Consider the following 15,468-nt stretch of genomic DNA (forward strand, 5'->3'; position numbering starts at 1 on the left):
AATTTAACCACCAATTATTTTCGAATGTTTTGGATTTGGATGGCGAAGATCCAAATCCAGATCCGGATATGATAATTATTATTATTATTATTAAAAAGTGATTCTTTACCATTGAAATATGGGGCCAAAAACGATATATAACATGATATTTCAAAAACGTGTGGATGAGTTGGGTAGGTGATAAGAACAATCTGATTCGATTTTTGCTCAGGTCAGGATCAAGATATGGCATATTAGTCATCAGTGGGATAGAAAACATAAGCTGTTCAGCCTGGTGGAGATATGTGCTCTACCGAGTGCTGTTGTAGTTAAATCTGTTACTCGTTAAATAAAATGTAAACAATGTGAATAATAGTTAAATAAAGCGGGGCGGGGGGGGGGAAGCACCAACAGCATGGTTGAGGAACAAAATAGAGGGATACTTGGAGAAATAAGGGATGTGGGGCAGAATGTGGGCTCGGGGAGGATACAGGAGGTGGACAATATGGATGCAGAAGCAAACTCTCAGGAAGGAAATACTCGGAATTTGGAAAGATCTGAGCTTGGGGTGTGTTTATGGGCGTATAAGAGATCATGGTTGTGGATGGTGGATTATCTGAGATCGTGGGGAACAGCGGTCTTGAAGCCTCAGAGGGAAGAATGACATTGAAGAGACTGAAGAAGTTGGCTCAACAGGTGGGAAAAAGCAAAAGCGAATGAGTGGAGGTGAGCAATGAGTCTGGATTTTGGGAGTTATACCAGAAGGGAGTTACTGAAAGACGAGTGTGCCTGTAGAAACCTGGGAGGGGTCGGGGGACAGGGTACGGAAAGGTCAGAGAGTGCAAGACCAGAAAGGAGGTGGAAACGAAGTTGACTTTTCTCAAAGCATTCACCATCCTGGATGACGTCACGGCATTAAGGTGGCCGGTCATGGGATTGCTGTTGTTCTGTACCCCTCTCGTCCTAACATCGTGAGATCGAGGTGACATTGTTCACCGAATCACCGTCACATCAAATGGCGTTGTGGTGTTCTTCTTTGCCGTACCTATCTAATCCCGTCACACGTGACTTGTCTTATGCATAACACAATCCTGCATTGGATTCGGACCATGTTACTTTTGCTTTATTAACCCTTTCTTGTCCGTCAATGTAAATAAACTAAAAACAATGTCGTGATTTGAGCGTCCCCAGGTGGTCGGAGAGGTGATGGCAGAAGGGTGCGTTCTTTTGTTGGGTGCAGCCCCACCTATTGGCAAGACCAAGACCAAAAGTTTTTCGGTTTGATGGGTTTTGGGTAGCGTTTCCTTTAAGTAGCATTTTCGCAGCAAACCCAAGTTACCATGAGGACGTTAAGCGTCGACTCGTGAAAAGAGTTGGACCACACCAGCTGGAGCAGCCACATGACCACCTGTCTGAAATTTAAATAAATTGACGATTCAGCAATTCTGTACACACAAACACGGTTTCCTAATTCCTATAAAACTTCTGCCTTTATCCGGATTTGAACCCACAACTTCGAGGATACTACCCTCTGAAAAAAATGTGCATCAACATTTATTGTGTAAGTCGAGGCTCATGGAGAAGAGCGAAATCACAGGAGAGGACAGCTCGAACGACAGTGGAAAGTGGGGAAACACACCAACAGCAGTATCAGTGCTGAGTCACACACACCCTCTTGTTTTACTTACTGAGCCAGAGGCACGGTGTGAATATAGTACAGAGAACTTCTCTTTATTTGGTACATCTTAACTCTCTTCTGCCACGGACAAACAACGCCCACCGCTATAGCTTATACAACCGGCCTATCCCATCCACCTGCTTATGCACCCCCGCCCACCTGCTTATGCACCTCGCCCCCCTGCTTATGCACCTCGGCCCCCCCTGCTTATGCACCTCGCCCCCACCTGCTTATGCACCTCGGCCCCCCTGCTTATGCACCTCGCCCCCCTGTTTATGCACCTCACCCACCTGCTTATGCACCTCGCCTCCACCTGCTTATGCACCTCGCCCCCACCTGCTTATGCACCTCGCCCCCACCTGCTTATGCACTTCGCCCACCTGCTTATACACCTCACCCACCTGCTTATACACTTCACCCACCTGTTATTATGTACCTCGCCAACCCACACTTACTGCGACCACGAGCATATACCATGCGCACCTGCATGTAACCCAACCAACCCATTAACCCCATTCAAGGTCCTTTCTGGTCTTTAACTGCCTCGGTGGCCTCACGACGTGGGTCTTCGATGAGAAATCTGATCAGTGCGATCTTGTACATCGTTCGAGCAACACCATTGAACACAGGGCACTGCAGCAATTGAAGTAGATGTATTTCATGTAATATTACAACTGTTCAAGGGCCTCTCCAAAACTTCCACCAAGTGATGATGATGATGATGATGATGATGATGATGATGATGATGATGATGATGAAGAAGAAGATACAAAACATTAAAACGAAGAAACGATTAATGAATCGGAACGAAAACGATCTCAAAAACGTGTCGTGCTGAACGAAGTAGCTGCTGCCGTTTAAACGCACACACGTGCACGAGCCCGAGCCCCCAAGTCCGTGCAAAATTAGCATAATATATGCATGAGTGGATGTTCTACTTTTTGATTTGCGGAGAACACTGTATACGTATTGATGAGGTTCCCAGCTTGAGCGCGTTCTCATTGGTCCGCTCAAGTCATTAGCATAATTTATCCCGTCTGAGGCGGTTCGCCACGCCCACTTGGCTACAACTTCCCGTGTGGTGTGAGAGCGCTTTCGGTATGATCTCTCCTTCACGACTCGTTGCGTCTGGCCGTGTGATCTTGCAGACCGAACTCGAGGGTTTCTGTTCTTCTGTTTCCATTTAAATCCTTCATAGCGTCATGGACGCGTTGAAATCCGCGGGTCGGGCCATCATTCGCACGCCCAGCAAGGCGAAGCAATGGGGTGGAAGTCGCCATACGAGTAAGTGAATGGCGGGTGGAGATTTATTTATTTTCGTGTGTGTGTGTGTGTGTGTGTGTGTGTGTGTGTGTGTGTGTGTGTGTGTGTGTGTGTGTGTGTGTGTGTGTGTGTGTGTGTGTGTGTGTGTGTGTGTGTGTGTGTGTGTGTGTGTGTGTGTGTGTGTGTGTGTGTGTGTGTGTGTGTGTGTGTGTGTGTGTGTGTTAGTGTTATTTTCACCAATGAAACGTTATTGAAGTTTGGGGGTGTGGCTAGTTTTTCTTTCTTCATTTATTTTTCCCCTTCTCTCATGTGTAGTTCTATAGAATAGTTGAACCAGAGTCGATAGATTTTTTTTTGGGGGGGGGAGTTTCTTCCCTAAATGTCATGAGTCAACACTTTTACCCCCCCCCCCCACTCCTTCCCACCCAATAATGGCGAGACCTTAAACTTCAAGAGATGCCTTTTGAATTCCAACCTTGTTTAACAGCCACTTCAGTTGCTGTTTCTGTTGAACAGGGGTTGTGATTAAACAATGGGTAAAGTGGTAACTTGTCATGTCATCCGTTAGATTTTTATTATTATTATTATTATTATTATTATTTTAAGCTCCACCACTGCAGGTGGACTGAGGTTTTGTTTTGTCTGTGAGCAGGATATCTTGGTTATGGATTGATTCAGACTAAACTTTGTGTGCAGGGTGGGGGTGTGACAAGGATGAGATTATTCGATATTGGTGAAGACCTGGATTCCAGAATTTGTTTAAACTAGTGCGTGCCCATATGTGCAAAAGAAAAAAATAATTGTGACTTTAAAGCACTGTATCCTGTCATTGGTTTGGTAAATAAATGGCCATAACTTGGGAACCACTTGTCCGATTAATATCAAACCTTGAAAAGGCACATCCTCAGGTCCCCAGCAATATACCTGGCAAGTTTCAATTGGATCAGACCAGTGGTTGTCGAGAAACGGCACACACACACACGCACACACGCACACACGCACGCACGCACGCACGCACGCACGCACGCACGCACGCACGCACGCACACACACACGCACACACACACACACGCACACACGCACACACGCACGCACGCACGCACGCACGCACGCACGCACGCACGCACGCACGCACACACACACGCACACTGCTGGAATTATAGATAGATGATTTCATAATTGAGAAATGGCATGATGTTTTGAAAACTAGTGGATGAGTTGGTTTGGTGACTAGAACAAGCCAAGTCGATTTTGATTCAGGTCCGGCTCCAGATCCAGCCTATTGGGAGACGAAACGTAGACTGTTTGGCCTGGTGGAGGGAGGTATGTTCCCTACCGAGTGTCGTCGTTGCTAATGTAAAACTTTTGTGTTGACATGTTTTCTTTCTCGGGGTATTGATGTCACCCCAGATCTTGTGCGGGTTTTGAGATTGAGAAACATTCCAAGTATTAACCTTTCGTGTATCTGGAGTAAACCAAGAGATGTACCCATGGTGTGGGTTTGGTGTTTGGTTGTCTGAGACGTTACTTGTAATGATTGTTGGTTCCCCTTTTAGGTTTAAGAAGGTTTGACTGCAAAATGATCTCAAACTCACCCTCCAAATCCCTCTCCCCCCCCCCCTACACATGCACTCAAACTGTCCCATGCCCACAACACTCAGTCTCCCTTGCTCTACTCTCACAAAGCTTCTGCCCCCATCTCTAACTCTGTGGATCTTACACATCTGTTCCAACCTGACAGATCTCAATTGGAGCATGCCGATTTAAACCAGACGTCATCTGTTTAACTGGATCCTTCCTCCCACTAGATGTCGCAAGTTATTGTCTCCTCCAATTTGATCGACCTGAACCCCATCCTGGCTGCGTGTTGTGCTTTACATCAAAAACTCAATTTCTCACTCTTCGTGTACTGCTCTTGCATTTCCAAAACCCCATGAATACCTCTTGCTGTGGTGTATGTTTTTTTTTTTAATTTTTTTATTTTTTATTTTTTTTTTTGTTTAAAAAAATATTTTATTCCCGCCACCCCCCCCACTCCCACCTAATGTTTATCTGTGTTGTACCGTCGACCCAACACTCTCTTCCTCGTATGTGGTGACTTCTATTGTCACCATGCTAATTGGCTGGGTGATTGTACCTCTCACCAGCCATGACACTTCTGCCAATGATGTCTGTCTCTCCATGAGTCTCACTATCTGTAAACTTTCTCACCCAGTTTTCTGCCAATGGGAAATCTTTCCTTCTGGATTTGGTGATGACAAACTTTCCTGCCAATGTACAGTATCTTGCTTGTCCTCTGCCCCCGATTGGATCATCTGTTTATGTGCTTGTGAAAGTCAGCATTTCTCGCCATTCTGGGAGAACAGTCGATGGAGTATGCTACCCTTCCATCCCTTTCCTCACTTCAAATGGCACCCCACAGCCGACTCTGCTCGTGAGAAGGCCGAATGCCTCAATTCTGTGATTGCCTCAAAATCTCGTGTCTCTGTCTCTCTCTCTCCCCCCCCCCCCCTTCTCTCCCTTCCAAGTCCTACCCAACTGCTCCTGGATTCTGTCTTACACCTGAGAAGAGGGAAAGCTTCTTTAAACCCTCGACTGACTCTACAACTGGACCGGACGGCATTGCCTCACATGTCTTAAAAACGTGCTCTGCTGCTCTTGCACTTCCTCTCTGCCCTTTTCACCCTGTCATTCACCTGGTGTTGGCTTAGCGGTTAGGGTGGTGGCTTGGGATCCTAGGGTCCTGAGTTCGAGTCCCGTTTCCACTGAATTAACACCAGGGGGTTGATTCAGCCTGTCATCTTTCTGAGGTCAGTGAAATGAGCACCAGTATACTGGTAATAGGGGCAGCACAGTAACAAGGCAGCACATGATGGGAACCCTGTCATTTACAATTGGTCATCAGCGAACATCACACAATTACATAAAGAAGGTACGAAAACGAATCCCTTTTAACTGCAGACCAATCATCATGGAATCTATCATTGTAGTTGACATAAAATCATTCCTTTTCTCCAACAGCTTCATCTCAGATCATCAATTTGGATTCAGACCTGGTCACTACCTTGGACATGCTGCTTCCACTCTCCCAACAATGGTGGAGGCCCTCAATATCAAACCTGAGATCAGGGCTGCCTCTGGACATATACTATCAAGCTTTTGATAGTCTGGCATGCTGCCTTGCTCTGCAAACTGTCTGCCCATGGAATCCAAGGCCAACTCCACTCTTGGACTCCTGACTTCCTCCACTCTTGGAGAAAACGTATGCCTAGTGTTTGCTTAATGGCTCGAGTGGTGGGTTTGAGATCCGAGGGTCCTGAGCTCAAATCCTGCTTGGCTGTTGAATTGATACCAGGTGGGGTTGACTTGGCCTGTAATCCTTCCAAGGTCAGCAAAAAAATGAGTACCATCTTGCTGGTATCCTGTGTCGGAGTGGTGACCCATCCAGGAGACTGCTTCGGCAGCACCAACGCTCTTCACAGAGTATGGTCCCGATGGATGGAGAAAACGTGTGGCTCTCAATGGAACCCTTTTTTTTTCTCTCTCCTTGTCAAGACTGGAATACCCCAAGGCAGTGTTCTTGGCCCCATCCTATTCCTAATATTCATCAATGATGTTACTGACTGGAAAATATTCTATCTCTTTGCTGATGACTCCACACGCTGCTGTGATGTCCATCATCCTTCAGACTGGCTGCAGCCTCTTGCCTTTCCTCAGTCCTTGACAAAATAACAAATTGGTCAAATAATTGAAACATGTCTCAATCCTGAGAACTTGTGCCATTCTGCAAACCCTTCCATCTACTTTCTCAACAATCCCCTTGAAGAGGTTCAGTCACTTGAACTCTTTGGTCTCGCTCCCTCTCTCTCATGATCTCTCTTGGGCAAGCCACATTTCAAAGTTGGCATTCTCTATCGTGCAAAGTACTTCCTGGGCACACCTGAGCTCTTGACTACAAACAAATTTTATCCACTCTCCCCTTCCCCCCCCCCTTTCCACCCCCAATTATCTGAAGTATCTGCAAGACTCATGCAGTCCACCATCAACCCCCTCTTAGTGAAACTCCTGAAATCTATAATCACTGCTCACCTCCACTCTTTTATTCCTCTTTTCCCACCTCTGGAACCAACTTCCACACTGATGTCATTCTTCTCTCCCTTTCTTCAAGACAGCTCTTCATCTGAGGTCATCCCCCATCCAAAACAATTATCTTTTCTACACCTGTTAAACCACTCCCAAAATTTTGCTTGTGCAGCCATATGGTCCACCCTTTACATTCTCCCCTAACCATAATCGTTATGTATCCCTCGTTTGTTCGTCTAACTTCTCCCTCCACTTTGCTTTTGGTGTTTACCATTTCTCCTGCTGTTCGCGTGTGTGCATGCATTTTTAGAATTTATTTATTATTATATATATATATATATATATATATATATATATATATATATATATATATATATATATATATATATATATATATATATATATATATATATACCCTGCTTTTTGGTCTCTTGCAGAACTGCCTGAAAACTGGACGGACACAAAGGAGACCCTTTTGGAAGGAATGGCCTTTTCCTTGAAATACCTGGGTATGACACTGGTGGAGGAGCCAAAGGGAGAAGACATGGCTGCAATGGCCGTTAAAAGGATCGTAGTCATGGTAAGGAAAACTTGATAGCCATTTGATCCTGTACAATATTCCATTATAAGCTTTTGTTTAATTCCAAAATGTCCCTTTTTGTGTTTTTTTATTTATTTATTTTTTTTCAGGCCAAAGGCAGCAGTAAGAAACTTCGGAAAGTGATGCTGACTGTTTCTCCGAAGGGTATTTTGCTGCAGGATTTGGAGTCTCATGAGCTTATCGAGAGCATTTCCATTTTTCGGTAAATACCGTTTGCACTGTACTGTGACCGACGTGACGCCGTATTAGTTGGAAGAAGGTGGTTCAACACCGCATTTCGTCCACCCGTGCAGTGAGACTGGGTTGTATCTGTCATAATTTTTTTTTTCTTTTTTTTTTTCTTTGGCATCAATTTTCAACAAACCTTGTGAGAATATGGAGAAAAACCAATTAATAACTTGGCCAAAATTTGTGAAACTTGGCCAAAGCCAAAACGAACGGGCCGTGTTGGGATGGTATGTCCAGGTTTTCTTTCATCGCTTCCGTGTTTCTTTATCATTTTGGTGTCTGTTTAGGCTATTTATTTGTTTGTTAATTTATTTAACAATTTGAGCTTGTGTACACATAGTTGTGGGGTTGGGTGAAAAGACCACTAGGTGGGGGAAGCTCTGTCAATTCCCACTGGAATTGTAGGCCGTCGCTCACGGATAATTCCGTGATGCGGCGGGTCGCTTAACCGACCGTGGACGCCAATAACTCAACCGTGTGACCTAGGATCCTCCCGCCTAGGGGTTAATCGGGTTACCTAATCGGGTTTAACCACCGGGGAACCACGCCCTTGTTACGCCTTGTCCGAACCGGATCACTCTACCGGATCGGATGCAGCCGAGTGGCACTGCCAAGGACGTGTACCGGCTCAAAGGAACGGACCATTGGGAATAAAGACCCGGCTAAACCTGGATTCGAACCATGCTGGAGCAATGAGAGAAAAAGACAATGGTGAGCTGGGAACATTCCAAATGACAATTATTTATTAACAGTAAGTGAGGAAAAGTATGTGGCACAACAAAGATTTATTGGGTATGTAACGCAGGGAAAGAGGAGAGGGGTGTGTGGGGTGCGGAAATAATACAAGCAACTTACTAAAGCAGACACAGTGCAGACTTGACGTGAGATTATTAAGTCTCAACAACGGGCCCCCCGAACAAAAGGATGCAAACGTTGTCAGACGGAATGAAAACCCGTCATTCTTGTTACAAAAACAGCTAAAATTGATGAAAAAGCGGCCGAAATTGAAACCAACACAGTAATTACGGTCACAATAGCAGATATAATGGAAACCAACACGTTTATTCTACACACAAGAACGGTCGTGACGGACACAAGAACGGACAATCCCGAAATAGATTGGTGGGGAACGGAAGCAAGATTGGTTATTTCCGTCGCGAAACGTCCGAGAGCGAAACAAAAGCGGTTCATTCCGGTTACTGTAGTGCGAACAAGATGGCGGATGCAGTAGAACGACCTGTTACGGTATGTAAATTTTTCGTGCTTGTGCCTCGAACATAAATGTGATATAGATAATATATAGTGGGTAGTACCTGATGTAGTTTTAACAATTTATTAAACCGAATTTTGTTGTGATGATAATGTTTGGTTTGCCTGTATTTCGAGCCCCCGAGTGAAGGATCGCTAGTTGTGTAGGCCCAGTTCAATATAGGGGATCGTGTATGGGATCTTTTTACAGTTTTTACTTCATATTAACTTTGTTATTTTATTGGAATTTGCGATTTATTATTACTATCAAATTTTACCTCTTGCAAATATAAACGATCAATCGTCACTGATCGCTGCAGCATGGGAGCACGAATTGCACGAAATGTCAGCCACACATTAAGTCAAGAGGGCGCATGTATCGCTGCTTGTATAATATCCCGAACCACAAACGGGTTTTCATTAACAGATATGATATATTCAAGGCAGACTACGTTAAAGTTAACTTACCATAACTTCAAGAACTTTTCAAGCCGCCATGTTTTCCACGTTCTGGTAACCGGAATGAATCGCTTTCGCGACGGAAATAACCGATGTTGCTTCCATTCCCCACCGTTCTATTTCGGGATTGTTCCTTTCTTGTTTCCGTCACGACCGTTCTTGCGTGTAGAATAAACGTGTTGGTTTCGGTTATATTTGCTATTGCGACCGTAATTACTGTGTTGGTTTCAATTTCGGCCGCTTTTTCATCAATTTTAGCTGTTTTTGTAACAAGAATGACGGGTTTTCATTCCATCTGACAACGTTGGCGTCCGTTAGTTAGGGGGGCCTGAACAATAAGGATATTCAGGCTTACTTAATAGACAGGCACCAACACACACACACACACACACACACACACACACACACACACACACACACACACACACACACACACACACACACACACACACACACACACACACACACACACACACACACACACACACACACACACACACACACACACACACACACACACACACACACACACACACACACACACACACACACACACACACACACACACACACACACACACACACACACACACACACACACACACACACACACACACACACTACTTTTGCAGCCAGGGAGGCAGGGGAGTTGAGGTTATAGCTTACGGTACCTGGGCGTTTCAGGGGAGGGATCCTCTGTGGTGTGGTACCCAACAATAGTCTCGTTGTTCTGGCCACAGCCGCACATGTGGAGATCATGTTCTGAAGGAGGAGCTTGGATGGAGAAGGGTGGAGTCCAGAGGGCAAGGGCGGAGCAGTAGGTGGGACCAGGCAAGATGTGGTTTGATGTCGTGTGGGTGGAGAGAAGGAACAGGAGGCGATTCGTTGAGGTCGTGTGGGCGGAGATGAACATGAGGTGGTTCCTCGAGGTCTTGTGAGCGGAGTCAAACAGGAAGCGGTTTGTCGAGATCGTGTGGGCGGAGACTAAGAACAGGAGGCGAGACGTGGGCGGAGTCGAGAAGCAGGAACACGCCGCATGAGGACACCGACACCGAACACACACACTTACACGGAGGATTTCTCCGTGTTTTTTAGAACTTGGAGCTCGGGGGAGGGGCCATGCCGAATCCAACATCATCGCCAGAGTCAGGCGTTCCGACTGGCTCCGACCCCTACGTGGTCTGCTAGCTTGGGCCGGGCTTCGGGTAGATGCTGGCACAGCCCGCCCTCCTGGATGCCAAAGTGTACATGACTCGCTGCATATGTCTGGTTTCGGGCAGACGTTGGCGCACCCTGCCCAAAGCGTGCGTGACTCACCGCACATGTCTGGTTTCGGGTAGAGGTTGATGCACAGCTAAGGTAGACGAGACGAGGGGCAAGCAGGCAGATTGACCTCAGAAAAGAAAAGAAAAAGAGTAGGGAGAAAATAAAAGGGGAAAATGATTTAATAATCCTAACTATTAGACCATTGCAACACACTCCCTTGTTTCCCCACTAAACAAAAGAAAGGGGTCTATCTGCATGTATATTACTGGCATAATTGTCTCAGGACACCTATCTGTTGTATGCATGCGATTCCGAGAACCGCAACAATATTTTTTATATATATATATATATATATATATATATATATATATATATATATATATATATATATATATATATATATATATATATATATATATATATATATATATATATATATATACACACCTGGTGTTGGCGTAGTGGTTTGGGTAGCGGCTTGGGATCCAAAAGGTCCCGAGTTCAAGCCCTATTGGCCGCTTGAATTAATACACACCAGGAGGTTGACTCAGCCTGTCATCCTTCCAAGGTCGACGAAGTGAGTACCAGTGTTCTGGGCCTGGTGTATGCCCTGGTTAAAATAGGTGTACCATATATCCCTGTGTCGTAAGAGGTGACCAGGGTTGCATCAGGAAGGGCATCTGGTGTAAAACCTGTGCCAAATCTCGATGCGGATCATACGGATGATCCACTGTGGCGACCCCTAACGGGAGCAGCCGAAAGAAGAAGTGTGTGTGTGTGTGTGTGTGTGTGTGTGTGTGTGTGTGTGTGTGTGTGTGTGTGTGTGTGTGTGTGTGTGTGTGTGTGTGTGTGTGTGTGTGTGTGTGTATGCTTTCAAGTTGTGTTACACCTGTTGAAGGTGTTTATGGAAGTTGTACTTTCAATGGTTCAAAAGTTAAATCTTCTCTGTTCACGAATTGAACTGTAGTGTATTTGCTTGAGCCATTTTTATTTATTTGGTAGTTACTGCCAGCTCTCGCTCTGTGGAGTTTGGAGCAGTCCAATCCACGCATGTGCCGCATCTCAGAAAATGGCAGCCTCAATATGGTCCGGGTGTCGGTTGCGTTCCTGTGCGAGTATTGGCCATAGCGACAACCGACTATCTTGTGCAAGTGTCTTTGGTGGTTGAGTGTGCTTTCAGTTTTTTTGCACTTTCAAACCAGGTGTTCAATGTTTTAAACTATTCCAGGATCTCGTATTGCACTGCCGATAAGGTGTATGACAAGGTGTTTGCGTACGTAGCACAGAACACGCAGAGTGAGACGATGGAATGCCACGCTTTCCTGTCTTGCAAGAAGAAGGTGGTATGTATACACCTGTTTTCCATTTACTTGGACTTCGTCAGTCATGTGCTCTATTTTGTGGATGCATTATTTTTTTTAAATATTATTATTCTTATTTTTAAAGATAGAATTTTCAAATGAATGGACTTGTCTTTACTCCACCAGGCCCAGGCAGTGACGCTAACGGTGGCTCAGGCATTCCGTGTGGCCTTTGAGTTTTGGCAAACTGCAAAGGAAGGTATATCTTGATATGCTCCCTGATGTGGTATTCAATCATAGGATTGAAATGACTTTTGGAGTCTTCGAAAAGTTGTTTATCCTTGATGAGCAGATTGCCTGATTGTGGATGCAATGTCTTCTCCCATCTCCACCCTCCCACCCCCACACCATTCTCTGCAGCAAAGTCTCGAAATCAGGCAGAGAAGAAAAAGGTTAAAATTGCTGTTTCTGCCCAGGTTAATGAAAATGGTGGGTTCTGTATTTGCTTGATGACCAATCATGGCTGAGTAAATGGTTGGATGAAAGCATGTTGGACATTGAGACGAAGCTCTTTGGACAACACACTTCCAATTTTGCCACTTCTGGTACAATACCAGGAAGTCTTGCATTTAGATTTTGACAATTTTTGTGTGCAGTGGTTCCAGTACCAAGCTCACCACCATTGGCCCTGCTGGACCTAGATGACCACACCGTGGCTGCTACTCCGCTCGTCCAATCTGGCAACCCTTTCTTGCAGTTGACTGGCTCGCTTGGCAACAATACTGTTTTGGTAGGTGTGGCCCAGGTGTTACCAGTTTGCTTCCACATTCTTGAGTTTTGTAAAGTGCTTCTTGCGATTGTTAAATGCCTGTGACCAATTGCCAGTTCTTTGTTTTCATCCTGACTGATTGCAGGACATCGATGATGATTTGGATGAAGCATTCGCCAGGTAAGCAATTTCTGACTGAGTAAACGATGCATCGTGGTAACATTTTTAACTGTTGCCATTTTTTTGCAGAATCTGGATTTGTTGGTTTTTTGCTCTTGTGGACAAGTGTGACCTCTGTGGTTTGGAACAAGTCCAAAGCCCTTTGTACAATGAGCATTACTGGGGATTGGGACCTTATTTTTATTTTTTTTATCACTACCCTCCCCACTGCAGTTTTTCAATTGTCAGACTTTATTTATTTATTTTATTGTTTTTGGTGCATTTGCTCCCCCTCCCCCCTCTAGGTTGGCCCATTCGCGTACAAACCCTCAATGCCTGGACATTGGTGTGAGTCCACAAGACCTCCAGAGTGAGGATGACCTTTCACCCGTAAGAGACCACCCTGTGGACCCACAATCTCCGAATGAAAAGGATCTTTTCAGTCTATAGGGGCAGTTTTCTGTTCACCCCTGTGCCTTTCCACATTGGTGTGGAGCTTTAGCGTGATCTCCTGTACCGCCCCTCCCCCAATTGTCCAAAATCGTTTCACAGGCCATGCACTTGAGTGGTTCTTGTTTCACACAGCCAAAGTGATGGGACAATGTTACTTTTTTTTTTTTTCTGGATGCAAGTCTGTTCTGTTTTGAGTGCAAACTTCCTTGTTTGAAGGTGGCATCACTGGATGCAGACTATATATGGAGACGAACGCCAGTGCGCATCTTCAGTTGTGGACCACATCTTAATGTTGACTTGCCAACCGAGTTTGTCTGAACTGCAGTGGACTCCATGTATCCTACCAAATGTCTCATTCCACCAACTTGAGCTGTTTTTTTTATTTTTCTCCTTTGCTTGCAAGTCAACTTCGTTAATTGTCAGAAATGGGGTTCCACGATCTTTCGGTTAACCAGGTTTGTGCTTGCATGGAAGTCTCAGTGTTAAACTTTGGTTGAAAACAATTTCATGGTGTTTGCTTTGGTCGAACTCTAGTCCTGAGTTTGATCTCTGGACTTTGGGTTTTTCCCAAATGTTGAACCGATCATTTTTTGTTTTAAACACATTTTTTGTTGTTGTGGACTTGCGTTTTGCACATTTATCGAGGGTAGCTTCGACGTCTATCTGCATCGACTTGGCCTTTGAAAGGTATCGCTTTAATGTTTTGTGTCCACATGCAAATGTAAACTGCTTTTTCCATTTGACACTTTTTTGCTGCTTTCCACCGATAAGTGTTGCTATAAAGAAAACCTTTCACGGTCTCCGATTCCGGATTGCCAGTGCCTTCTGTATCCAGGATGTTCCTGAAAGCCAAGTCTGTCTGCGTAAGAGCTCAAAAGTGCAGACTGTTCATGAAAATGATGTATGCCTTTGTACATTGTGTTGAAGGCTTATTATTTTACAGCTCTGCCGTTTGTTTATTCTCTTGGCTCTGTTGCTGCAGAAATGTACTCTGTATTTAACATTGGAAGCTTTTGTGCAAGGGAGTTTAGAAATATCATTTTGGGTGAGGCAAGGTAGATTTCTGGTACAAGTACACTTGTTGCTTATTTTGGGGTTTTATTGTTGTTGTTGTTTTTTTATTATTATTATTATTATTTTTTTTTTTGTAATTTCCTGGTTGTGTAGGCATTTTGTCTTTCATCAAATCCAGGATTTTTGGTATTCCAGTGTATATCCCTACCCCTAAACTCCAATGGACTCCACCTTGTTTCTCAACTTGGCAACAGTTTTGGCATTCTAAGGATGTGCAGATGCTTGAAGTTAAGTCAATATGACTTTTTTTTTTTTTTTTGAATAAAGGAAAACTTCAGAGTTCATAGCTTCTTGTCTGGTCCTTGTACCTCTAAGTTTTCTATTATGGATTCCGATTCAAAACTTTAGTGGTATTTATGTTCAGTTACTTTGCAAGCCTCTTGGTTTCTCGTGAGGATCATGCATGCTTTTCAAAATGGCATGAATGCTAAATGTAGCCTTTCATGCATGCTCTGTTTACATTCACTCGGTTTGGCTCACCAGGCACTTTTATCCTGCTAAAGCGAGTGAAATTGAATCAAATCTTAAACTCTTCAACAGGTGGATGTCGGTGGCAATTTCAAAATTGTTAACCATCATACTGTTCCTGAATGTAAATTGGACTCTGTCAATAGGAGGTGGGTTCCTTGTGCTTGCTGTGGTCTGGTTGTAACATATGAACAGGTGCTTCTACTTTCACCAAGAGATGCATAAAATAAAATCTAGCTTTTTTTTTTTTGTGGCTCCAGAGCTAAACAAATATAATGACTCTGCCTACCACCCCCTCCTTCCAAACATGAGTTATCGTGAATATGACATCCTAGTCTCCAACTCTTCAGGCCTTTCACTAACCCACATGGTTGGGGTTTTATTTATTTTTGGTTAGAGTTGATCAAGGTTCTCTATTTTATGCAGACACACCTATTCCTC

The 15,468-nt window shown here is 44.5% G+C and overlaps 1 protein-coding gene across 1 annotated transcript; it reads left to right on the forward strand.

Annotated features, from left to right (window-relative positions):
* Positions 1–2,695: 2,695 nt before the first annotated feature.
* Positions 2,696–14,841, forward strand: LDLRAP1 (low density lipoprotein receptor adaptor protein 1). The gene is made up of 9 exons (XM_085856048.1): positions 2,696–2,941; positions 7,440–7,582; positions 7,693–7,805; positions 12,032–12,146; positions 12,291–12,363; positions 12,525–12,593; positions 12,761–12,894; positions 13,019–13,053; positions 13,338–14,841. The coding sequence occupies exons 1-9, from the start codon at positions 2,860–2,862 to the stop codon at positions 13,480–13,482; spliced, it is 909 nt and encodes a 302-aa protein (XP_085712174.1). The 5' UTR covers positions 2,696–2,859; the 3' UTR covers positions 13,483–14,841.
* Positions 14,842–15,468: the final 627 nt, after the last annotated feature.

The sequence above is a fragment of the Eptatretus burgeri genome, chromosome 15 (genome assembly GCF_056783735.1).
Source record: "Eptatretus burgeri isolate ZD-2024b chromosome 15, Ebu_testis_v1, whole genome shotgun sequence".
NCBI lineage: Eukaryota > Metazoa > Chordata > Myxini > Myxiniformes > Myxinidae > Eptatretus > Eptatretus burgeri.

Bases quoted from the DNA above. Each gene is read 5' to 3' on its own strand.
- LDLRAP1 (XM_085856048.1), top strand. From the start codon at position 2,860: ATGGACGCGTTGAAATCCGCGGGTCGGGCCATCATTCGCACGCCCAGC. The intron at 2,942-7,439 runs GTAAGTGAATGG...GGTCTCTTGCAG, and splicing joins GGGTGGAAGTCGCCATACGA to AACTGCCTGAAAACTGGACG. The intron at 7,583-7,692 runs GTAAGGAAAACT...ATTTTTTTTCAG, and splicing joins TTAAAAGGATCGTAGTCATG to GCCAAAGGCAGCAGTAAGAA.